This window comes from Anolis carolinensis, chromosome 2 (genome assembly GCF_035594765.1).
Source record: "Anolis carolinensis isolate JA03-04 chromosome 2, rAnoCar3.1.pri, whole genome shotgun sequence".
Classification (NCBI taxonomy): Eukaryota; Metazoa; Chordata; class Lepidosauria; order Squamata; family Dactyloidae; genus Anolis; species Anolis carolinensis.
The window spans coordinates 59,401,326-59,417,035 of NC_085842.1; the positions used below are offsets into that span (position 1 = coordinate 59,401,326).

Consider the following 15,710-nt stretch of genomic DNA (forward strand, 5'->3'; position numbering starts at 1 on the left):
TCACTTTGTATTCCATAATAGGAAAAAGGACGGATACAACTGGCATCCCCCCCCCCCCCCAAAAAAAAAAAAAATAGAACCATTCCCTTCTCTGAATGGCAAAAGGCAGGAGCTTAGTCTCTTCCAGGAGATTCCAAAAGAAGCACTGACCCCTTTTATTCTTTCTGCCATGGTGCTGCTTCTGGCCTGATTGAGTGCCTGGGCAGGGAAATCGTGGAGGCTCGCCCTGATGTTGTTGCTTTCCCCACTCAGTGCAATGACCCTTCTTATCCACAGGTCATATAAAAAGCCATAATTTTGGACCCAAATTCTGCCCTCGACTTACATATAGGTTATACATGAGTATGCATCATAATATATATAGCATCCTAGCACACATGAAATATTTCATAGTGGATACTGTATATAGTGTAGCGCTGGAATGTACAAATATGAAATAATTATTTCAAAACTTATTTACATTTTGAATGCCATTTTGTAGTTATGTGAATCAAGAAATAGACTTTGTAAGATGTTCTCTAAATAGCAAATAGTTCAAAAACACCCATATCTGACTTACCTAGCTCCATCTTTCTCTGCTACAAAAGTCGGAGTTGCTATTAGCGGACTTCTTAAGTCCTTCCTGATATAGATTTTCTCTGTTGAAGCAGCACAGTTAGTTGGTTTCTCACGCTGTACATCAAAAGGCTTCCTTTCACTCTGTACAGCTAAATCACAATGCACAAATACAAATACTTAAAAGGATGATAAAATCATTCATTCAAAAGCTTATAAAAAGTGCAGATTAATGAATGACTACATCTTCTGCTGTTATTATTATTTCTTTTTTGCTTCTCCCTATGGAGACTCAGTTAACAGAAGCTTAACACAAAACCAGCTTCAATCAATTTACAGTATATCTGATAGTTGACAAACTAAGATCTCAGACAGGTAGCAATGCTGCTTTAAAGCCTGGCTGCTTGCTACCTAGGGGAATCTATGGTTGGTCAGCTTTAATAGTAGAGAGTAGTATTGCTGCTTCAAAGCCTGGCCGCCTTCTACCAAGGTTAATCCTTTGTAGGTCTGGTTGAATTGCACTGAATAGCCTTGCAGCTTCAATGCCTGGCTGTGTTATACTTAGGGGAATCCTTGTTTGGTGAACTGGAGTAGCACCCTTAATTTTATTTATTTCGTGTCAAAAGCATTGGTACAGCAAATACATTTCAAATAATGGAAATAAAATAAAAAAGAAAAGAAATCACAAGCAACTAAATAGTTTTGGACCAAAAGCGGGCAACAGCAACCGCATTGTCTGTAGCTTTAAACAACTCCTCCTCCGTACATGAGGCAGGGCATTGTGGGCAAGCATACATATGCTGAGTTGTTTGTCCAGCTCCACAGTCACACAAGGTGGAGGATTCCTCCAGGTAGTGCCACCTTGCCAAGTTGTCTTTTGATCTGCCCACTCCACTTCTGAGTCTGTTCAGGGACTTCCAAGTTGCCCATTCCTGGTTTGCCCCTGGAGGAAGACCCTCTTGGGGGGTCATCCAGTTAGAATTGCCAGGTTTAGCTGCCCAGAGGGACACCCTTGCTGTTGCTGGAGGAACATCAAGAGGAGTGGTGGTTCTCATGAAGCCCTTCCTTGATTTGAGTCTGGTGGGAGGAGGGTGATAGCCATGCAGTGGGTGGCTTTCACAATGTTCGACCTTTTTTCTCTCACCGTTAGCAGCAACTTCCCGTCGCACGTCAGGAGGGGCAATGCCAGCTAACTTGTAGAGTTTATCAACAGGTGTAGGTTTAAGGCATCCCGTGATGATTCTGCATGTTTCATTCAGTGCTATGTCCACCTGCTTTGCATGGGCAGACTTGTGCCAAACAGGACAGGCATACTCTGCAGTTGAGAAAGACAAGGCCAGGGCTGATGTTCTTATTACTTGTGGGTCTGCACCCAATGCGCTGCCAGTCAGTTTCCGCAGGATGTTATTGCGTGCAGCTACTTTGTGCTTGGTGTTCATGCAGCACCCTTAATAAAAGAGCCGCTTTGAAGCCCGGCTACTTGATTTGCAGGGGAATCGTTGTTTGGCCGGCTTGAATTGCATTTAGTAGTCTTGCAGCTTAAAAGCCTAGCTGCATTCTACATAGGGGCATCCTTGGTTGGCCAGGTTGAATGGGATGGCGTAGCCTCGTGGCTTCAAAGCCTGAGGGTTTTCTATCTAGGGGAAATCTTGGTTGGCCAGGATGAATAGCACTGAATAGCCTTGCTGTTTGCAAGCCTGGCTCTTTCTACCTTGTGGAATCCTTGGTTGGCCAGGTTTAATAGCAATTAATAGTCTTGGTGCGGCAGGTATGAATGCCGCAATTAGCCACCTTGATTAGCATGTAATGGCCTTGCAGCTTCAAAGCCTGGCTGCTTCCTGCCTCGGGGATAATTTGTTGGTTGTTTCCGTTCTGGAATTTCCCTGTTTTCAGAGTGTTGCTCTATATTTACTGTCCTGATTTTAAAGATTATATTGTTCTCTATTATTATGCCACAGTAATTATCATTTATCATATTTATAATCTTATATCATCTTCTTAGGACTGGATTATATGGGGCCCCTCCTACACAGCTGTATAAAATCCACACTGAACTGGATTATATGGCAGTGTGGATTCAAGATAATCCAGTTCAAAGCAGATACTGTGGATTATCTGCCTTGGCATTCTGGGTTATATAGCTGTGTGGAAGGGTCTTGAGTCTACACTGCCATATAATCCAGTTCAAATCAGATAATCTGTATTTTATAGGCAGTGTGGAACAAGCCTAACTGAACCCTGGCTGTACCTCGGCACCATTGTGGCCAAGGGGGTTGCTAGATGAAGTGGGCGGGACTTCATGATACTTCTTGCGACCCTGGAGAAGGATAGGTGTGGTAGCCTCCATGGTAGCCCCTCCCGGCTGAAGGTCCTGCTGTTTAATGCCAGATCCGTCAAAGGTAAATCATCTATTATCCAGCATCTAATCATGGATGAACATGCGGATCTGGCCTGCATCACCGAAACCTGGTTGGATGATCTGGGTGGGGTTAGTCTTACCCAGCTTTGTCCTCCGGGTTTCGGGGTGCATCAGCAGGCTAGGCCAGGAGGGCGGGGAGGTGGGGTTGCGGTGGTCTTTAGGCAGTCCATCGCCCTGGTCAGATGCGTCGCTTTGCAATCGGTCGGGTTTGAGTGTCTCCACTTGAAGGTGGGTACCCGGGACAGTTTGGGGATTCTGCTGGTGTACCGTCCACCCCGCGACACAGCAGTCTCCCTGCCTGAGCTAGCAGAGGTGGTTTCTAGCGTGGTGTTGGGTTCCCAGCGCCTGTTGATGCTGGGCGACTTCAACATTCACGCTGAGACCACCTTGACAGGTGCAGCTCAGGAATTCATGGCCGCCATGACGACCATGGGTCTGTCCCAAATAATATCGGGTCCCACTCATCAAGCTGGACATACACTCGACCTGGTTTTTGTTGCGGGCGACGGTTTGGTCGGAGTGGAAGAGCAAATTATTCTTCCATTGTCATGGTCCGACCACTATCTGATCAGTTTAAGACTAACCGTCTCTTCCAACCTCCGCAGGGGTGGTGGACCAATTAAGATGGTCCGCCCCAGGAGACTTATGGATCCTGAGAGATTCCTGAGGTCTCTTGGGGATCTGTCTACCATGGAAGCTGACGATCCTGTCGATGCCCTGGTCACTCGTTATAATGGCGAGTTGTCCAGGGCAATAGACACGATCGCTCCTGAGCGTCCCCTCTTGCTGCGTGGAGTTGCCCCAGCTCCCTGGTTTACTGGGGAGCTGGCGGAGATGAAACGTGCAAGAAGGAGACTAGAGTGCCGCTGGCGGACAACTCGTGACGTATCTGACCGAGCACGGTCTAGAGCCGCTATTAGGGCCTATTCCGCGGCATTGCGGGCAGCCAGGAAAGTTTTCTCGACTGCCCGCATCGCGTCTGCAACAAATAGATCTTCAGAGTTGTTTCGAGTTGTTGGGGAGCTCCTCCACCCTCCTCAGGTTGGGGGAGCACCCGACATCTCGTCAACTCGGTGTAGCGAGTTCGCTCACCATTTTGCAGACAAAGTCGCTCAGATTCGTTCCGACTTAGACGCCGGCCTTGATGCATTGCCAGGTGAGGTAACCGAGGCATCTGTCTGTTCGATCTTGTGGGATTCGTTTCGGCTTGTGCAGCCTGATGATGTGGACAAGATTCTTGGAGCGGTGAGGGCGACCACCTGTGCCCTTGACCCTTGCCCATCTTGGCTCTTAAAACAAGCCAGTGGAGGGCTAGTTGATTGGTTTGTGAGAATAATCAATGCCTCTTTGGAGCAGGGCATATTTCCATCTGGCCTAAAACAAGCTGTGGTGAGGCCTGTTTTGAAGAAAGCCTCCTTGGATCCGGCTAACCTCAGTAACTACAGACCAATCTCTAACCTTCCATTCTTGGGCAAGGTCTTGGAGCGGGTGGTTGCTTCCCAGCTCCAGGGATTCTTGGAAGATACGGATTTTCTGGACCAATCGCAGTCTGGTTTCAGACCTGGCTACAGTACCGAGACGGCTTTGGTCGCCTTGGTGGATGACCTCCGCAGAGAGCTGGACAGGGGGAGTGTGACCCTGCTGGTTCTCTTGGACATCTCAGCGGCTTTCGATACCATCGACCATGGTATCCTTCTGGGACGTCTCTCCGGGATGGGCCTTGGGGGTACTGTTCTGCAGTGGCTCCAGTCCTTCCTAGAGGGCCGTTCCCAGTTGGTGAAGCTGGGGGACACCTGCTCGGACCCCTGGCCATTGACCTGTGGGGTCCCGCAAGGTTCCATTTTGTCCCCCATGCTTTTTAATATCTACATGAAACCGCTGGGTGAGGTCATCCGGAGTTTTGGAGTGCGGTGCCATCTCTACGCGGATGACACCCAACTCTACTACTCCTTTCCACCTAATTCCAAGGAAGCCCCTCGGATACTGGACCAGTGTCTGGCCGCTGTATTGGCCTGGATGAGGGCGAACAAGCTGAGGCTCAATCCTGACAAGACAGAGGTCCTCCAGGTCAGTCGTACGTCTGATCGGGGTATTGGGTGGCAACCTGTGCTTGACGGGGTTGCACTCCCCCTGAAGGCGCAGGTCCGCAGCTTGGGGGTCCTCCTGGACACTGCGCTGACACTTGAGGCCCAGGTGTCGGCCGTGGCTGGGAGGGCCTTTGCACAACTAAAACTTGTGCGCCAGCTGCGACCATACCTCGAGAAGTCAGATCTGACCATGGTGGTCCACGCCTTAGTTACCTCTAGACTGGATTACTGCAATGCGCTCTACGTGGGGCTGCCTTTGAAGACGGCTCGGAAACTACAACTAGTACAACGATCGGCAGCCAGGTTTCTAACTGGGGCAGATTACAGGACGCGCTCAACGCCGCTGTTTAAAGAGCTCCACTGGCTGCCATTTATTTTCCGAGCCCAATTCAAGGTGCAGGTTATCACCTACAAAGCCCTTAACGGTTTGGGACCCACCTACCTTCGAGACCGCATTTCCCCCTATGAACCCGCACGACCTCTTCGCTCGTCGGGGGAGGCCCTCCTCTCGCTTCCACCAACTTCGCAGTTGCGGTTGGTGGGGACGAGGGAGAGGGCCTTCTCCGCCGTGGCCCCCCGGCTGTGGAACTCGCTCCCCAGGGAGATTAGGCAGGCCCCTACCCTACTCTCATTCAGGAAGAGCCTGAAAACTTGGCTATTCCAGAAGGCCTTCGTTGACTGATCCTTGTGGGATCATGTTATTTACCTATTAAGCAGTAGACCCTCTGGATTGTTTTTAGGATTCATTCAGCACTTTAAGTATTACAACTGCTGCATAATTATCCCTCCCTGATAACTTGATATTACTTTGCACCTTGGCCTGGATCTTTTGACCCAAATCGGGATCTTAATATTATTGTGTATATTGACTTTTATGACTGTTTTTAATCATGTTGAAGTTTTACTGCTCGGTTTAATGTTTTATCTGATTTGTGCTGTCGTGTCTGGGCATGGCCCCATGTAAGCCGCCCCGAGTCCCTCCGGGGAGATGGGGCGGGATATAAGAATAAAATTATTATTATTATTATTATTATTATTATTATTATTATTATTAAAGGGTGCAGGGCTTACCCTTCTGACCAGTAGCCAGGGTTAAAAACAGCTCTTCCTCATCCTCTAATTTGGACATTATTTTTCTAGGTTTTTTTGTTTGAAGGACATAGATTGGATGACCATGTCTTTTGTGGACAAATTTGGTGTGATTTGGTTCAGTGGTTTTGTTGTTTACGTAGTCCTGCAAACGTACATTATATTTTAAATGTACATTACATTTATATATACAGTAGAATCCCGGTTATCCAATTTAAATGGGCGGACCCCAACTCAGGTTACCCGGATTAATCGAATAACCCAGATTGTAGGCCCAGGCACCTAGCAGAGGGAGAAAACGTCTTCCTCCGCTCGGCGCTTGGGCCCAGGGAAGCAGGCCACGATCACTGCTGCGATCGTGGGCCGCTTCCTCCGGCCTCTCCCTCTCCTCTCGTGAGAAGGAGCTCCTTCTCGCGAGAGGGAGAGGGAAGCACCCTGCCTCTTCCTCCTCTTGCATGAAGAAGCTCCTTTTCACGAGGGGAGAGGCCAGAGGAAGTGGCCCGCAATCGCTGCTGCAGCAGCACTCGTGGTCTACCTCCCTGGACCGAGCCCTCGCCCCTTGGGAAGCAGCCCACGAGCGCTGCTAGGTAGCGGTGCTCGTGGGCTGCTTCCCAAGGGGCGAGGGCACCTTTGGGGGGGGGGCGGGGGGGCGACGGCCCCTCGGATAATCCAGAGCTTCGGTTCACTGGGGCTCGGATTACCAAGATTTGTGTGTGTGTGTGTGTGTGTGTGTGTGTGTGTGTGTATATATATATATATATATATATATATATAGAGAGAGAGAGAGAGAGAGAGAGAGAGAGATTTTTTACACTTTGATGATCACATCTCAATCACTAATGTTATACTGCAGTACCAGCAAACCATGGTACATTTTTATGTCCATCTACTTACTTGTGAGTAAATCAATTTTTTTCTAAGTGTCAGAACAGAGGTTTGTCAATATGCACAAATAAAAATAATCCAATCTGAACTTCAGAAAATTAAAAAACAAAAGAATTCTGATTTGGGGTTAAGAAAAAAGAAGTCATAAAGAGTAAAAGAAATAGTGATCAATCACAAAAATTAACAAGCTCCTATAACTTTGCTAGACAAAGAACCATTCTGTGTATTTTGGACTCACATTCCATTTTCATTCCCATCTCGAGACATTTTTTTAACCGGCAAAACTGGCAACGGTTTCGATGGTGTTTATTGATGATACAGTCTTGGTTGCTACGGCAACTATAGGTCAGATTTTTCCTCACACTCCTTTTAAAGAAGCCTTTGCATCCCTCACAACTGACAGCACCATAGTGACGACCTTAAAAGAAGGAAAGACATGAAAAATGTAAGAATTAGAATGACAAAGAAAGTGGATTTAATAATAATATGGTAGATATATCATTCAACTAATCATTCAGGTTTATTTTTATCCTTCCATTTTTACATTTTATATGCCACTAGCTTTGCCCGGCCACGTGTTGCTGTGGCTTATGGGAATCATTTGTAGGCCAGGTGAAATAGCAGTGGATAGCCTTACAGCCTCAAAGCCTGGCCGTTTTCTGGAGTAGCTGGAGTAGCACCCTCAATCAAAGAGCCACTGTGAAGCCTGGCTTTGTAGGTGAATCATTGTTTGGCCAGCTTGAATTGCACTGAATAGTCTTGCAGCTTAAAAGCCTGGCTGCTTTCTACATAGGGCATCCTTGCTAGGCCAGTTGAATGGGACGGAGTAGCCTCATGACTTCAAAGCCTGGGAGTTTTCCATCTAGGGGAAATCTTGGTTGGCCAGGCTGAATAGCACTGAATAGCCTTGCTGCTTGCAAGCCTGGCCACTTTCTACCTTGCAGAACCCTTGGTTGGCCAGTTTGAACAGCAATTAATAGTCTCGGCGTGGCAGGTATAAATGCTGCAATTAGGCACCTTGATTAGCATTTAATGGCCTTGCAGCTTTAAAGCCTGGCTGCTTCCTGCCTGGGAAAATCCTTTGTTGGGAGGTGTTAGCTGGCCCTGGTTGTTTCCTTTCTGGAATTCCCAATTTCCCTGCTTTCAGAATGTTGCTCTTTATTTACTGTCCTGATTTAGAGATTATATTATTCTGTATTATTATACCACAGTAATTATTACATATTATATTTATAATCTTATATTATCTGCTTAGAACTGGATTATATGAGACCCCTTCTACACAGCTGTATAAAATCCACACTGAACTGGATTATATGGCAGTGTGGACTCAAGATAATCTAGTTCAAAGCAGATACTGTGGATTATATGCCTTGGCATTCTGGGTAATATAGCTGTGTGGAAGGACCTTGAGTTTACACTGCCATATAATCCAGTTCAAATCGGATAATCTGTATTTTATAGGCAGTGTGGATGAGACCCAAGTGCACTCTGCCTCTGCCCTGGGTGCCACTTTGGCTGAGGGAGTTGCTAGGATACAAAGGGGGCGGGGTCTAAAGGCAGTGGAGCCAACCTTTCTAACTGGCAGTTAGTGGGGAAAAGGCTCTTTCTCATCCTCTGTAATTTGGACTATTTTTCTATTTTTTTTATTGAAAGACATACCTTGGATGACTATGACTTTTGTGGCCAAATTTGGAGTGATTGGGTTCAGTGGTTTTGTTGCTTACTCCATAATAAAGTGCCATATTACATTTATATATATACTAGCTGTGCCTGGCCACGCGTTGCTGTGGCGAAGTATGGTGGTATGGGAAATAAAGTATTGAGGAATTGGTGGTAGTTAAGGTAAAGGGTAAACGTTTTCCCCTGACGTTAAGTCCAGTCATGTCTGACTCTGGGGGTTGGTGCTTATCTCCATTTCTAAGCTGAAGAGCCGGTGTTGTCCATAGACTCCTCCAAGGTCATGTGGGATGACTGCATGGAGCGGCGTTACCTTCCGCCGGAGCAGTACCTATTGATGCACTCACATTTGCATGTTTTTGAACTTCTGGGTTGGCAGAAGCTGGGGATAACAGTGGGGGCTCTCTCCGCTCCCCCAATTCAAACCTGCGGCCTTTCGGTCCAGAAGTTCAGCAGCTCAGCGCTTTAACACGCTGCGCCATCAGGGGATATTATTTCCTAAAGGTTGTGAATATACAATATTTCTGATTTTTTTGTCTGTTGGAGGCAAGTATGAATGCTGCAATTAGGGAAAATGATTAGGATTTAATGGCCTTGCAGCTTTAAAGCCTGGCTGTTTGCTCCCTGAGTGAATTTTTTGTTGGGAGGTGTTAGCTGGCCCTGATTGTTTCCTGTCTGGAATTCCCTTGTTTTCAGAGTGGTGTTGTTTGTGATATTTTATGTGCTTCTACTGTCTGTGGCCCTGAGAAAACAGAGGATTTGCCAGACTTTGATGATGGGAATACTTTGTTGGGAGGTGTTAGCTGGCCCTGATTGTTTCCTATGTGGAATTCCCCTGTTTTCAGAGTGTTGTTCTTTATTTAGTGTTCTGATTTTAGAGATTGTATTGTTCTGTTTTACTATACCACATTGCTTTTTATATATTCTGATTTTAGTGTTTTTGAATACTTGTAGCCAGATAGTATTCATTTTCACGGTTGACCGCAACGCAATAATAATAATAATAATAATAATAATAATAATAATAATGATAGTAATAATAATGACTTTGGTAATACACAGTGCTTCACTCCCTTCTCAGCTTCCTTTCTGGAAGAATCCTTTCTTGGGAGGTGTTAGCTGGCCCTGATTGTTTCCTTTGTGGAATTTCCAATTTCTCTGCTTTTGCTCTTTATTTACTGTCCTGGTTTTAGAGATTATATTATTCTGCATTATTCTATCCCAGTAATTATTTCATATTAGAGTAGAATCTCACTTATCCAACATTCGCCTATACAATGTTCTGGATTATCCAACTCAGTCTGCCTTTTCGTAATCAAAGATTTTGTAGTCAATGTTTTAAATTCATTGTGATATTTTAGTGGTAAATTTGTAAATAAAGTACAGTAAAGACTCACTTATCCAATATAAACGGGCCGGCAGAATGTTGGATAAGCGAGTATGTTGGATAATAAGGAGGCATTAAGGAAAAGCCTATTAAACATCAAATTCGGTTATGATTTTACAAATGAAGCACCAAAACATCATGTTAGACAACAAATTTGGCAGAAAAAGTAGTTCAATACGCAGTAATGCTATGTAGTAATTACTGTATTTATGAATTTAGCACCAAAATGTCACTATATATTGAAAACATTGACTACAAAAATGTGTTGGATAATCCAGAATGTTGGATAAGCGAGGGTTGGATAAGTGAGACTCTACTGTAATTACTACATAGCATTGCTGTGCATGGAACTACTTTTTCTGTCAAATTTGTTGTATAATATGATGTTTTGGTGCTTAATTTATATAACGATTACCTAATTTGATATTTGATCGGCGTTTCCTGAATCCCTTCTTATTATCCAACATATTCACTTATCCTGCCGGCCTGTTTATGTTGGATAAGTGAGACTCTATATTGATAATCTTATATTATCTGCTTAGAACTGGATTATATGAGGTCCCTTCTTCACAGCTGTATAAAATGCACACTGAAGTGGATTATATGGTAGTGTGGAGTCAAGATAATCCTGTGCAAAGCAGATAATATAAGATTATAAATGGGTTATATAGCTGTGTGGAAGGGCCTTGAGTCTACACTGCCATATAATCCAGTGCAAATTAGATAATCTGTGGAAGAGACCTAAGTGAGGCCTAAGTCTGCCTGTCCCCTAACTGAACCCTGGCTGTCCCTTGGCTGGTTGCTAGGAGACCAAGTGGGCAGAGATTAGCCCTCTAAACTGGCAGCAATTGGATAAAAACAATTATTGCTCTCCCTGTAATTAGGACTTTATTTTTCTTTCCTTTTTGTTGTATCAACCTAGAGGCATGGATGATGGGTTGTGTTGTCAAATTTCGAGGTTGGGCGGCCTGTAGCTTTGTTGTTTTGTGGGTCGCCATGATGCCATTACTCATTTATATATATAGATATTTAGTGACATGCTTAAGAAGAAATTCTTTACTTTTAAAGCATCTATCAGCATTTGAAGAGGTTTTATACAAAACCATCTGTTCTATGCCATTTCAATAAAATTTAGAGTGTTTGATGTTCAAACCAATCAGTGCTGTAGATTGAGGTGCTGAAAAAGCCAGTCATTCTGTGTGTGTGCATGCGTGCAAGAAAGAGACCTCACCTTGGCTCATCAAACCCTTGAAGCAGTTATATAGTTGTCAAAGTTGTAGACACTGTATTCTCCTTGTCAGCATAAGGCTGTGGCATCAAAGATCACTATTTATTTATTTCAATTATTTATACCCCACCCTTCTCACCCAAGGGGACTCAGGGCGGCTTACAAGTGGCAATTGATGCCGTTACACTAGGCACTCTCATTACAATGGTGGATCCCTTTAGACTGTCTGCTCACTTTCATGATATGGAGGTTTGCTTGACAGAATTGTGGACTTACAACTATGTCCATTGAGCTACTCCATTGGACTGGTTCTCCAGCTGAAAACCTATGTGCTGGTTAAGGACATCTGTCACTTAGGGATTCAAGATCCTACCGTCAACTTCAAAGAGATGGCAAGATACAATGACAGTAAGAAGCAAAGGGATCTGTATGGAAGTCACAGTGTCGTAGCTGCCTATCTCATGACTAGGATATAGTCTATAGTAATGCAAACAGAAAGAGCTGTCCTTATGTGAATAGGAAAAAAAATGGACATTTCAGAATGACACAAAATACTCAAGCAACCCAAGAGGTGATTTACAGTGTGCACTTCATCTGGGGACTTCCCTGGTACTAGCATAGCCTCTCCTTACTGCAAAAGTTAAAATTGGTTTACTCAAGTATTCCGCACATAGTAACATCATGATTTGGTTTTTAGTCTACTGTATTGTGTGTTTTATTTTGATTGTTGAGTTGTTTTAAAGTGTAACTGTTTTAAATAGAATTAATTGAATTACTGCCAAGGTTGGCTGTAGGTTGGGCTAGAAATATTGTAGAGCTTAAGTATTCTTGAAGGCACCAGATCCTGTTTGATCATGGAAGCTAAGCAGGCTCCAGTAACAAATACCAGGTGCTGTAGGCAATATTTCAGAGGATGGAACTGGCAAAACCACCCTGAATATCCCTTGCCTAAGAAAAACCTATAAAATTATTTGGGTCATTGTAAATTGAGCTGTGACTTGAAGTTGTGTACAGAGACCTCCATCTCCTAATAGATTATGAGATTATGAGATAGATTATGAGAACATCGCTCTTACAAGATACTGATCCTGACATTTAAAGCTTGAAATGGCCAAGGACCATTATATCTTAGGGACCACCTCATTCCTTTTTTCCATCAGTGGTCACCTCGATCCTCCCAGGAAAATCTCCTATATGTACTGGGCCCTAGGGAGGTACACCTGGAAACTACAAGGCGTAGAGCCTTTTCGACCTATGCTCCAATTCTGTAGAACTCATTGCCTCCATGTTAGAGCAATGTCAGAGTTGCAATCTTTTGTCATAGCACTTAAGACTTGGCTGTTTGGTTGTGCATTTAAGTAAATCAGATCTAATTTGCCAAATAGTCACTGTTGAATGTGTTTATGTTGAATGTTTTATATTGTGGAATGATATTTTAAATTGTAAGTCGCTCGGAGCACTCTGGTGGAGAGCGACTAATTAAGAAATAAAGTGAAGTGAAGTGAAGGTATATCCCTCATGGGCTATCTCTTCTTTCATTATGAGAACTTCTACTTGTTTTCTCTGATTCTGTAATGTTGAATGAACCAATAAAGAAGTTAAAATACATAAAGAAGACGTGTGCTCATTCATTCAGACCTAATCTACTAAAACTAGATATACAGTGCTCCCTCACTACTTCGCGGTTCACTTTTTGCGGATTCGCTATTTCACGTTTTTTCAATAAACTCTAAAAGACTATTATAAATAATAAAAAATTACAATTTACAGCCTAAGGAAGGGAAGAAGGAGAAGCCAAAGGAAGAGAAAAGGAGCCCAAGAGGCAACGGGAGGAGAAGGAGGCGATTTATCAACACACGATTGGTTGATAAAGACTTAAAATGGTGTATAACTACTAAAATAATGTATAAATATTAAAATAAATAGTGTCCCTACTTTGTGGATTTTCACTTATTGTGGGTGGTCCTGGAACCTAACCCCAGCGATAAGTGAGGGAACACTGTAGATCAAAGTGTTGTCTTCTTGAGTTCTTCATCTGAACTCTGAAACTAAGTTGCCAGTTCCCTGTGAATTACTCTTAGCATGCACTTTCTCTTGCTTTGAGTTAAACTCACATGTTCAAGATCAGAGTTTTCCTCTCTTCACCTGTATCATCTTTGCTGAATTGTTTGTCTGTAAAACATCCATTGTTGCATTTATGGAACAGTCATTTCAATAGTGCTATCTAATTCCTTTGGGAGTCTAGCCAACTCCTGGAGACCTCAATGCTAAGCAAGGCCTCCCCAATAACAGCAAAGAATGAACTTTCTGAGGACTAGGAATACCTGCATTATAAGCTTGTGCTTTGAAGTCATAGAGAATAGGATGGAAAACTGCATTCATTCGTGAGGTAAGCACAGATGACTGGGAATGACCCAGGAGAGTGGATGGAGGACACGAGAACAGGCTTTGGAGATGATAGTGAGAGATGGCTGGGGCTGAATTGGGTGTGTGTGTGTGTGTGATGAGAAGGAACAAAGAAAAAGGCTGAGGAGGGTGTGATCACATGAAGTAAAAGAAGCATGGTGAATCAAGAGGGCCAAATAAAAGGGTTTGTGTGGTGTATGCATGGGTCAAGGAGGGTTGTAGGTTGACCAAATAGGGAAGGAGTTTCTCAGTGGCAGTTGGAATGTGGCACTTATGTTTCTGAAATACAGGGAGGGGATGGAAAGAGAGAGAGACTAAGAAAAACCTTTCTTCTGAATGCAGTAACTTTTCTATACAGTGGAACCTCTACTTAAGAGCATCTCAACTTAAGAGTATTTTGATTTAAGAGATGCCACTTTTACTTTGACATAAGAGCAGCATTTTGAATTTTAAAAAGCTAGAGTCACAGGGAGTGTTAGTGCCAATATACAGGGCTTTAGGGTGTCAAGGGAGCAGTCTCCGTCCCTCGTGCTCTTGTCTGCTTTGGGAGATTGCTGTCTGCTTTGCTCTTGACCACTTTTGAGGAGCTTCTGGTTAGTTGATTTTGTGTGGTTTTTATTCCTTGTATGTTTGGCTTTGGGAAGAAAAGGAGAAAGAGATAGCAGGAGGGAGGGAGGCTAGAATGAGTACAGTATGAAGAAAATGATGCTTCTACCTCTTCACTTTGTGCTTCCTTGCCACAACTTTGTGCTTTTACCATTTTAAAGTTGATCTTTCTTTTTATTGTTCCATGTGAATGTGCATTTATACATTACTTATAAATTACATTTTATTATTTAAAAACATGTAAGAAAAAAATGAGAAGGAGGAGAGTTGGGGCGCTGAAACAGATTAATAGCATTTCAAGGAGAAAATTCACGTTGAGATAAGATCTTTTGAGATAAGAGTTTGGTCACACTCTTAAGTTAATGTATCACTGTATTTAAAATATAGGGTAAGCGACGATGTGCGCTGGGAACATGATACAAGGAAAAGAGTTGAAAAAATCTTAAAAGAGAAAAATAATCGCAGGTTCAAAATATTATTTTTTTTTGTTTGCGGATTCAGAGCATACTTATATTTTGTACAATGAGTTGTCTCACTAATTTTTCATTTGGTAAAACTGGAATTGTATAACCGGCAAAATCATAAGATCATACAGCTGGAGGAGACCACACGGGCCATCTAGTCCAACCCGAGTCTGCAATGCAGGAAAAGCACAATCAAAGTACACTAGACAGACAGCCATCCAGCCTGTTTAAAAGCCTCCAAAGAAGGAGCTTCTCACATTCCAAAGGCAGAGTGTTCCACTGCTGGACAGCTCTTACAGTCAGGAAGTTCTTCCTAATGTTCAGATAGAAACTTCTTTCCTGTAATTAGAACCCACTTGCTATGAGTCCTAGTCTCCAGGGCAACAGAAAACAAGTCTGCTCCCTCTTCTCTATGACATCCCTTCAGATATTTATACATGGCTATCATGTCCCCTCTCAACCTTCTCTTCTGAAGGCTAAACATGCCCAGCAATTTAAGCTGCTCCTCATATGAGATGGAATCCAGGCCTTTGGTCATTGTAGTCGCCCTCCTTTGGACACATTCCAGCTTTGTATCAAAATTGTATCCATTTGGGAATGGATACCCCTCACAGCATCCCTTCTGCGATAGCGTCCACAATAACTGTTCAAAATTCCAAATATAACCACTGGCTGGTGACATCTATCTTACAATAACATACCTGATGCTTTGTCTCCACACACAACACAGTATTCTACAACTTGTGGTCGCTGGACATCCGTTTTAGCCAACAAACGTTCAACAGAGGCCGAGTCAGTCACAATCTAAAATGAAGCATAAGACTAACAGTACCATTCAATAATACAGTAAAGTAAGAAAGAGCTCTTCCAATATTTATCAGTTATCCCAACAGAAGGCAATTCT

The 15,710-nt window shown here is 43.6% G+C and overlaps 1 protein-coding gene across 8 annotated transcripts in view; it reads right to left on the minus strand.

The window, feature by feature from the left end:
• Window positions 1-15,710, minus strand: part of nr2c2 (nuclear receptor subfamily 2 group C member 2) — a 64,755-nt gene that overhangs the window by 33,679 nt on the left and 15,366 nt on the right. For all 8 annotated transcript variants that reach the window (XM_008105317.3, XM_008105316.3, XM_003217743.4 and 5 more), the window contains 3 exons: window positions 15,508-15,610; window positions 7,274-7,453; window positions 560-707 (listed from right to left, as the gene is read on the minus strand). In XM_008105317.3, the coding sequence (XP_008103524.1) occupies window positions 560-707; window positions 7,274-7,453; window positions 15,508-15,610 (431 nt within the window). The remainder of the gene's footprint in view (window positions 1-559; window positions 708-7,273; window positions 7,454-15,507; window positions 15,611-15,710) is intronic.